Source organism: Danio aesculapii, chromosome 17 (assembly GCF_903798145.1).
Source record: "Danio aesculapii chromosome 17, fDanAes4.1, whole genome shotgun sequence".
NCBI classification, from domain to species: domain Eukaryota; kingdom Metazoa; phylum Chordata; class Actinopteri; order Cypriniformes; family Danionidae; genus Danio; species Danio aesculapii.
In genome coordinates this window covers 32,429,598-32,440,257 of record NC_079451.1, presented here as the reverse complement: position 1 = coordinate 32,440,257, position 10,660 = coordinate 32,429,598, and the positions used below count along the sequence as shown (strand labels likewise).

The window sequence follows — 10,660 nt, the reverse complement described above, 5'->3', positions numbered from 1 at the left end:
TTTTGACCTTGCATGCATATTAGACTGTTGTTGGAGACCCTTACAACCTAAATATGACCCTATTTCATGTATAATATGGGCTCTTTAATTGTCGGTAGTGTATGTGTGTGAATGCAAGAGTGTATGGATGTTTCCCAGTGTTGGGTTGCAACTGGAAGGGCATTCGCTGTGTAAAACATATGCTGGATAAGTTGGTGGTTCATTCCACCGTGGCGACCCCTGATTAATAAAGGGACTGAGCAGAAAATAAAATAAATGAATGACTGAATATTTTGGATGTATACATTTTTTTAAGATAAACTTCAAATATTGGCTATTTAATAAATGATTAGATATTTTTATTCTAAATGTTTTGTTGGTTAAAGGAGTCACAGAAAGATGAAAAAATATGTTCTTACCTATATAATGCTGTGTGTCCTCTGTGGGACTGTCTTTAAATGCTTGTGTGGCAGCCATAGAGAAGTTTGGCACAGTGGGGCGTGTGTGTGTTTGTGTGTGTCCGGCCATGGACAGGTGTGTGTTTGAGTGTGAATGTGTGTGTCCATTCATGCACGTGTTGGTGAATTCAGACTGTTGGGATGTGCTGCCTGCAATAAAGGCATCGTTTGAACTCCTGTTGTAACCCACTGAAAGAGATAATGAGAGATACATTTATTGAAACAAACAACTGGTCCACATATAGCATAATCACATGCGTATTTTACATTCAGCATACCTCGTTCTGCATCCTGCTGGGAAACCTCTGTGTTCGAGCTTAACTGTCCATCATAGGGGTTTACAGCCATCATCCCGTGTGGATTTGTGTGCGATGGGTTTCGAGGGATGCTGTTTATTGCCTCGGCTATGTCAGATGCACGCTTCAGAATGATTTCCTGTTGTCAGGTACATATACAATGCAACACTTTTTCAGAAGCAATTTGTCACCATTAATTTTTTTATATATTCAGTAAAGCATTATATTCCATGAACAAAAAGACAACGGTAAAAGCCTGAGTTTGAACTCTGCGGCTTTTTTGGAGGTAAAAAAACTGCAAGAAGCATACAAAAACAATAGAATTAGGGACAACAGAAATATCTCATATTATTCAATGGTGAGTGGGCTTGACAAACCACCTGTAGAAAACACAATCTTTCATCTCGCTGGCATTTTAAACCGACACTTGCAACAGATTTACACCAGACACTTTTTTTACGATCATTCAACATCTTTAAAAAAATAATTGCATTTATCAAGTGAGGTTCATACAGGTGAGTGGGCTTGACAAACCACCTGTAGAAAACACACTGTTTCATCTCTCTGTCATTTTAAACCGACACTTGCACTAGTTTTGCACATTTGCACCAGATATACTTATGATCACTCAACATCTAAAAAAAGAATGCATTTATGAAGTGAGGTTCACACAGGTAAGTAGGCTTGACAAACCACCTGTAGAAACGCTCTTCTCTCTTAGAAAAAAACCCCACTCCCCCCTCATAACACTTAATACTCTGAGCACTAACAGTTCCTTTGTATAATTAGCAGTTCTTAAGTGTATTGCCTCTTCTTATTGAATCACTGATTGCCTCCTCGATCGTAAGTCATTATGAACAAAATCGTCTGCTAAATGACTAAATGTAAATGTAATAATTTATTCATGGTGGAAAGTTCTCTGTGAATTATGAGTAATGTGTTTTTTCTGCATGAAATCTGCTATTAAATATGATTGTTTAAAAAATAAATTCATGTGAACAGATGAGTACAACAAATGCATAATCAATCGATTAACAACCTCAAATCTAAAACAAAATGTTTATCATTCATTGATTACAATTATCCTTTATCGCCCTTTAGAGCAATGGTCTCAAACTCAATTCCTTGAGGGCCGCAGCTCTGCATAGTTTAGCTCCAACCACCTCCAACTCACACCTGCTTAGTAGTGTCTAGTAGTCTTGAACACCTTGATTAGTTGGATCAGCTGTGTTTGATTAGGGTTGGAGCAAAACTGTGCAGAGTTGTGGCTCTCCAGGAACTTTAGAGCAGTGGTTCTCAAACTTTCTTGTACCACCTCAGAAAAATCTCTCCAAGTACCACCATAATGCCCGATTTTGAAATAAAGTAACGTAGCAGGCCTAATTAAGCAGCTACAGCTCTGCACAGTTCAAAAACTTGACAGATTAATTCGGAATATTTTGAAAATGTATCATCGTCAGCCACTTTAACCATTATAAATAGTTTAAACATTAACACTGTACTGTGCTTACAGACAAAAAAATAAATAAATAAAATGTCAATGTTTAAATTAAGATGTGCTTTTAAATGTTAATTAAAATGGCACCGTTCTTAAAAAGTAAACTGCTGTACTTAAATGTAAAGTATTATCATAAAGTAGCCTTTTCATCAAAACCTGAAAATGTTCCTTGGACCTCAGAAATATAGGCTATATGTCATCATATTCATATATAAACTCTTTTTGATAAATTTTAAAATTGTACGTTACGTGTATTTATGACATTTGTCATAATGTCACATTTGACATCTTTGAAATCTAAACATTAACTTGTATTTTAAATATATGAATTGGATTTACTTATTTAAATTAGAAATTAGATCTAGAAATTAGAGTAGACTTTGCGGGTCAAAAAAAAGTCATTAAACTTTAACATTCAACATTGGGATATAAAAATACAGGATACACCCCCCAACAATCGTTTCAAATATGGGGAGGAAATTAGCTTAAAATTATAGAATACATAAACATTAGAAAATGGAAAATAAAATAAACGGTTTAGCCCATTAAAATCAATTTACTGATCACATCTGTGTTATTGTACACATTAAAGGGTTAAAAGTGTGTTCATTTTTTTACTTTAATTATTTAGTGATTCCTCCGCGTACCACTATAAAGAAGCCTGTGTACCACTAGTGGTATGCGTACCACAGTTTAAGAACCACTGCTTTAGAGAAAATGAATTATGTTTTTATTCCTGAACCTTACTGAAGAGCTCTGTAGAAGCACAGAAATGAGATTACTTCCGTTCAGTGTTTATTTGCATAACTAACTAATCAGTTACAGCAATAAAAATACAAATTGAAAATGTTGTTTACCTGGTTGTTATAAGGGACTCCATAAAATGTCTCTATGAGATCAGCTGCTCTCTTCAGTAAGACCTCCTGATAGTCAAAAACAAACAAGCAAAATCCTGAGCTCATGAGTTATGAAGTCAGATATGAAGATGAAGTTCAATTAAACATTTAAAACGGGACCTAGAGTAGTTCAAATGGAGTTAGCTAGGAAATAAACGAGTTTCAAAGGGCCCTACGAGTATATTCACAGAATGAAGTTATTTTAATTTAAGTTTATTAATCACAGTTCAACAATGCATTACTAAAATCCAAATCCATACTTCAACATTAGTTGATTCACTGTGCATTAACTTGAACTAACAATGAACTAGTGTTAACGAAGATGAATAAATACTGTATTAAATGTATGTTTCTTGTTTGTTTGTGTTAATACATTACACAACATAACCTTATTGTAAAGCTTGACCATTATATTATGTAATTCACAACATTACTTCAGAACATCTTCAACCTCTGAAAAAACCCAAACACTTAAAACAAAATGTAGAGTAGTTAAAATAGTTAGGAAGTAAATTGATTTCAAAGGTCCCAACAAGTATTCACAGTGTAAAATCAACTTTGTCAAAATTTTTGCTTACTTTTGGCAGTCTTTCTACATCGCCAGGATGATGAGGAATGACCTTCTGCAGCCGCTGGAACCCATAGTCAATAGTTGGCTCATTTAAAGCTAAAACAGGGGGGGGGAAAGCAACAATAAATGTGAAAGGCTTCCAAAAAGGCATTACGTACAAAGAAGTATACAATTTATTTATTTTCACATATGTCTAAAAATAGAAAGAGTTCTCTAAATCTAGTCATTGTTCAGTGCAAACTCAAAAATGGTCACCAGTGTAAACGAAGCGTCCTGGAGCTCCCCTGCAAAACTGTTTGGATTTGTAGGACAATGTGACTTCTACAACCCCAGGGATGTGACGAGGTGGAGTCTGCACTCGAATCGCATGCGGTGTGATCACCTACAACAACAAAAAATGAAAGAATTCAGAAGAAAACAGATTAACTTTACTTCATCATCACCTGCAGATCTCATTCTAACAGAGCCTCAATTTTTATGCATTGCATCATATGTTAAGATTAAGATTAAAAACAAATGCAATGCAAATCTGTCTGTAACATAAGACAGTGAATACGTGGAATTAAAAGTCTAAAATAAAAGAAAAAGTATTTTTAGTTATTCTTTAATACACACCTCACTCCAGACCAGCATTGTTCCGAAAACCACCTGTAGGCCACTGAAGAACTGATCTCCGATAATAATCACTGACGCTCCACCTGAAGTCCAGCCTTCACTCGGACTGATGGCCTTAATGCAGGGGATCTCTACACACAGGGATTGCACATTACAGACACAGAGTACAAATGACTGCAATAAATCAATCAATCAATAAATATATATGTATATATGTGTGTATATATATATATATATATATATATATATATATATATATATATATATATATATATATATATATATATATATATATATATATATATATATATATATATAATTTTTATTTATTTTTTTAATTTATAAAGGGATCATTAGCAAAACCAGATTACTAATTAATGATTTTTATTGCTTTTATTTGTTTCTCTTTTATTGATAGAATGCATTTAACTGTATATTGTCATTTGAAGACAGATTTGTACTGCATTCTTCCTTTAACTGCATTTGAATCAATTTTTCCAGTTCTATAAATTAAATAAATTCCAAAGTTGCAAATATGTTTGATTGCTGTACCTTCAATCAACTCAAATCGTCTTGCTCTTCTTCCATGCTTTGAATTGTTGTGGACAAATATGTTATCCGAAATAGCTAGAATGTGGCCTTTAACACAGGCTGTGGTGGAGACCAGCACCTGCGATGCACAGAAACTTTTACTAAAAAATGCACAGAAAGATATTATACTAATTCAGCGTCCATTGTGTTTATACAAAATATGTGTGTGTACCTGGAAACGGCGTGTGTCTCGCGGGTTTCCTGCGTTCTTCAGGCAATTTTGATTACATTTGAGAAAAAACTTCAAGAAGAATCTAATAAGCATGTAATAAAAAGCAAATGGGCATTATTTTAAGGGCAAGACAGATAACTTTGCACTACAAATGTGTGAAGGTGTGTGTGAATCAGGGTATGGAGAAAAAGAGTCACTGAGAAAATGATGTAAAAAGACAAAAAGCGAGATCTGAAGAGATGAAAGAATATAAATGATACATAATTGTGACCCTGGACCACAAAACTAAAAATATTGTTGCATATTTTTGGCAATAACTAAAAATAGATTGTATGAGTCAAATTATTGTTTTTTCTTTCATGCCAAAAATCATCAGAATAATAGGCAAATATTAAAGAGCCCATATTATGGGTTTTTGAAAATGCCCTTCCATGTAGTGTGTAACACAGCTCTAAGTGAAGTGAAATATCCAGCTAAGGCTTAAATCTGTAAGTGTACAGTGTTTAAAACTATTGATTCATCTATAAAAGAGTCGACTCATAGTGCTTCAAACGAGTCGTCTTGATAACGAGTCATTAGGTGTTTCGCGATGACGCAGCCACGAAACACAAGCCTCGCCAGTAGGTACGCGCGCAAACCAGGGAGATTTGAAACCTGCGGCCCCGCCCACTAACACAGAAAAAACACTAGACACACACACACAGACGCCGCCGGTCGAATGAAGTCACGCTGTGCTCAGATGGATAATATTGACAGTCTCTACCCAAAGATGAGTTGTTAACCTGGTACAGTACACGCGGTTACTCTTTATATTCTCTTATCACATGTAAGCCACGTTAAAAACGCGACGCGTGCCGCTTTGTTTACGGATTTAACGTTAAAGGCTTTTGTGAGCTCGTGTTCCACTGCCGTTTGTCGTTGCTATGGCGATCGATCGTAAGCTAGGAGACAGGAGACTCGTGTCACTTTCCCTAGTTCTTCTGAGGAGCGTTGTGTGTGTGTGTGTGTGTGTGTGTGTGAGAGAGAGAGAGAGAGAGAGAGAGAGAGAGAGAGAGAGAGAGAGAGACTCGCGTCGCTTTCCCTAGTTCTTCTGAGGAGCGTTGTGTGTGTGTGTGTGTGTGAGAGAGAGAGAGAGAGAGAGAGAGACGCGTCGCTTTCCCTAGTTCTTCTGAGGAGCGTTGTGTGTGTGTGTGTGAGAGAGAGAGAGAGAGAGAGGGAGAGGGAGAGAAAGAGACTCGCGTCGCTTTCCCTAGTTCTTCTGAGGAGCGTTGTGTGTGTGTGTGTGTGTGAGAGAGAGAGAGAGAGAGAGAGAGAGAGACTCGCGTCGCTTTCCCTAGTTCTTCTGAGGAGCGTTGTGTGTGTGTGTGTGTGTGTGAGAGAGAGAGACTCGCGTCGCTTTCCCTAGTTTTTCTGAGGAGCGTTGTGTGTGTGTGTGTGTGAGAGAGAGAGAGAGAGAGAGAGAGAGAGACTCGCGTCGCTTTCCCTAGTTCTTCTGAGGAGCGTTGTGTGTGTGTGTGAGAGAGAGAGAGGGAGAGGGAGAGAGAGAGACTCGCGTCGATCTCCCCAGTTCTTCTGAGGAGGGTTGTGTGTGTGTGAAAAAAGCCTTACACTATGAAGCGTGTATGCACTGTGACTACTTTTATATAGTTGATTACCAGCTGGGCATTTCACTCTGTCTCGCGCTGAAGCCTGTCACTGTCGACCAATCGCAGCAGGCTGTCATCGGTCCAATCAGCGCAGATTAGCTTCGCGCTGAGGAGGGGGTTGGGAACAAATGAATCGCTGAACGATTCATATGGGAGTCGCTGGGATAATTAGGTAAAAATAAATGCAGATTATAAGACCATAAAAGTGTTTTATGACCTTGCATGCATATTAGACTGTTGTTGGAGACCCTTACAACCTAAATATGACCCTATTTCATGTATAATATGGGCTCTTTAAGCCATAAATACATTTCGTAAATTTCATAGTTTAAATATATCAAAATACAAATGTTGATTGGTAATGTGCATTGCACTACATTTAAAGTCAATTTTTTCAATATTTAGTTTTTTTTATTTGTTTGTTTGTACTTATTCCACACTGTAAAAAATGCATTTCCATCATGTAGTCCCAACACAAAATGATTAAGTTATGTGGTAATTACTTAATGTGCATTGCACTAAACAACTCTAAAACCGATTTTCAAAATTTTTTTTTAAACCTTCAAATTACAGTAATACACAATTGTATTTTGGCCAAATACTGTATCCTAGCAAACCATAAATAAATAAAAACTGGTCATATCTGTCATTTTTTTAAACAGATTCAGGTAATATCTAAATTCATTCATTTTCTTTTCAGTTTAGTGCCTTTATTAATCGGGGTTGCCACAGCGGAATGAACTGCCAATTTATCCAGCATATGTTTTACTCTGCGGCTGCCCTTTCAGCCGAAACCCAACACTGGGAAACATCCATACACACTCATTCACACACATACACTACGGCCAATTTAGTTTTTACCCAATTCACCTATAGCACATGTCTTTGGACTGTGGGGGAAACCGAAGCACCCAGAAGAAACCCACGCAAACACGGGGAGAACATGCAAACTCCACTACCTACTGCGCCACCGTGACGCCTGATATATAAATCTCCTATTTAAATAAATATCACTTATGACAGATTTTATTATTCAATTTAAATTTTACAGAACTGAAATGATTGTCCTACCTGTCAATAATGACGGGGTCTGATGGTGTTTCATTCCTGTTTCCACAGCTTTTTTTATCACAACATCGGCTGTAAAAAGTCACGGACACACAATTATTACTTCATTATCAACTGTAAAATATGCAGCAATTAAAACAAACACACAAGTTAGAGACACAAGTCACCTGCACATTGTCTCATGTGTGAGAAGAACACGACACATCTCAGGGTTTTTATCCTGACCTTCAAACACAATTGCCTAAGAAACAGCAGATTAATTTTATGTAAATGCAAAATAAGTATATATCTAGTAATCTTTTAGGTAGTAATAATTTTATATTTCAGTATGAATGTTATCTCTATGAGCTCTATTCCTGAATATGTTACTTATCAGTCACACTTCACAATAAGGTTTCATTAGTTAATGTATTTATTAACATGACATAAGAATGAACAATACTAGTGTAGCATTTTTTAATCATAGGTTAACATTTACTAATGCATTAACACAATCCAAATTCATTTTTAGCATTAGTTAATGCACTGTGAGTTGCATGAACTAACAATTAACAACTTTATTTTCATTACCTCATGCTAATAAAGATAAATAAATATTGTAATAAATGTATGTTTGGTCATGTTAGTAAATACATTAACTAACTAATACAAGCTTATTGTAAAGTGTAATCATTAAATCTTTAATCATCCACAGTATCATTCATCAAAAAAGAAAAAACTGAAGGATTTTATATATATATATATATATATATATATATATATATATATATATATATATCTCCTTAACTAATACAAACTTTTAGCACTAAAAGTAAAGTCCTAAGAAATATTAAAGTAAATACAATGTTTTACCTGTTTGGTCACAGAGTCTATCAAACGGATGTAGAGATCTTGCTCTGTTCTGACACCTAAAAAGCAATATAATAAATAGCGCAAGATCAGCACTGAACATCATTCATATTTCATTTAAAACATTGGTAATTTATAAAGTGCTCACCATTATTGTGGAGTAACTGAAGTTTGTAATGGATTCCATTGTTTGTTTTTTCACTCACTGGTTCCTAAATCAATTACATAAATTAATGGACAAATCGATATATGCTCTTCTCATTTTTTAATTCTTCAAATGTCATGTTAGATTTTTTCCACATTTCTCCTCACCTTGTCTTTTTCAACAAAATCCACAAATGCGGTTTGCTCTATTTCCACAGACTGACCCTGACTGTCATATAAAGCCAAAACAAAGTGAAAGAAGTTTGACTTGCGCAGGTTTGCAGGCGGCTGTTTCTCGAAGTGTGCTCGGGCAAGACCAACATCTCTGCCAAGAACAGAAAATTTAAAGTCATTTAAATTTAAATCATTTGCACAAAGTTTGACAGAAGCAAACTTTCTATAGCAAACTGGATCCCATAGTTATATTGAATTCCAATAAGAGTTACTTAAGAGAAAAATTAAGATACCTAATTTATCCCTTATCTAATGAAAAACCTCTATGTAGTTGAAGTCAAAATTATTTTAATTTCATTTTAATTTATTCAATTTTTAATTTATTAAAATATTTTCTTTAAATATAATATAGTTTTAATGACTAACTTTTGTTGTCTTTTCCCATGATTACAGTATACTATTTTAGTAGATATTTTGCAACTAGTATTTAGCTTATTAATATAAGTGTGAATTAATATTTATACAATAATCTACTAGCTTGTGAATTTTTTTCTAAATGTAAAATAAAAATAAAAGTAAACAAACCTAACCCTAACCAGTGTTTTAGCTTAAGTAGAACTAAAATCCACGAATTTTCACCAAAAACTCAACAATTTAATACAAAAACTGTTATAAAAACAATAAATAGTAGAATTTTAGTTAAATCCATACATAATACATGACATCTGCAGAGAAAGAGAGGATGTCTCTATTTATATTAAGTGTCATTTAAGTATACTAACCTTTAATTAAACTCATTTTAATATAATAACCTGTTTAAATTGTTAATCATGCTTTAGCATATCCACCAAACCTCTCTCTAGTCTCAACTGAGTAAATCAAACAATAATAAACTGAATAATTAATAAAACAGCAGCAAAAATAGTCACTCTTCATTAAATGGTGTCTGTATTTCATTCGATGTACATGTAATTACCCTGTAATTTTAATTAAAAATGCCCAAGCAATTTGCAAGTATAGTTTTGCATATGTTTGCTTTTATTTTATTGCAAAGAACATGTTTACAGGCTACATGTAAAAAATAAATTGCTAATATGTTTTGCAATACAGCAACACAAAACATTGTGCCTCATTTATTTACTTCTTACTTAAAGCCATTTAATATAATGTGGGACCTAACCATTTTCATAAAAGCAATCATAATGACGCTGACAAACACAAAGCAAATTCTGTAAACTTGCGTTTCTCCATCTTACGAATGAAGTTGTTCATGAAAGTGTAAAACAGGATAGAAGTGCGTTCATCTTCTTACCTCTGCGTGGAGAGACTGCTGAGTGTGTGCAGCCATGAGCCCGCTGACCCTACAGATGCCCCTCTGACCTCCTGCTTCATCTTAGAGATCGGCGGATGTCGAGCTTCCTTCTCCCTCAGGACCGCCGTAAGACAATCCGCAGGAGAATAGGAGTTGATGGATGTAGTAAAATGGTATATGGGCGTGGCTGTGACGCACAACATCAATCAAGCTTAAACTTGGAATTTTTAAACGGAGCGCCGCATTAAAAATAAATAAATAAATAAATAAATAATAAGACGTTAATAGGAACATTTTGGAACCTTCCAACATTAGTTAAACACAAGTTAAATATATTCGTTAACATTAAAACTATTTCTAATGATTTAATAGTTACCATTATACGACTTTT

The 10,660-nt window shown here is 34.9% G+C and overlaps 1 protein-coding gene across 1 annotated transcript in view; it reads right to left on the bottom strand.

The window, feature by feature from the left end:
• ebf3b (EBF transcription factor 3b) overlaps nt 1-10,519 on the bottom strand; it is a 13,130-nt gene extending 2,611 nt beyond the window's left edge. The window contains exons 1-14 of the mRNA XM_056476835.1: nt 10,270-10,519; nt 8,952-9,108; nt 8,788-8,851; nt 8,643-8,698; nt 7,958-8,031; nt 7,794-7,862; nt 5,077-5,158; nt 4,861-4,983; nt 4,314-4,442; nt 3,954-4,080; nt 3,706-3,794; nt 3,089-3,154; nt 716-872; nt 399-626 (exon numbers count right to left, since the gene is read on the bottom strand). Coding sequence (XP_056332810.1) covers nt 399-626; nt 716-872; nt 3,089-3,154; nt 3,706-3,794; nt 3,954-4,080; nt 4,314-4,442; nt 4,861-4,983; nt 5,077-5,158; nt 7,794-7,862; nt 7,958-8,031; nt 8,643-8,698; nt 8,788-8,851; nt 8,952-9,108; nt 10,270-10,472 — 1,624 coding nt within the window. The 5' untranslated portion in view covers nt 10,473-10,519. The remainder of the gene's footprint in view (nt 1-398; nt 627-715; nt 873-3,088; nt 3,155-3,705; nt 3,795-3,953; nt 4,081-4,313; nt 4,443-4,860; nt 4,984-5,076; nt 5,159-7,793; nt 7,863-7,957; nt 8,032-8,642; nt 8,699-8,787; nt 8,852-8,951; nt 9,109-10,269) is intronic.
• Nucleotides 10,520-10,660: the final 141 nt, after the last annotated feature.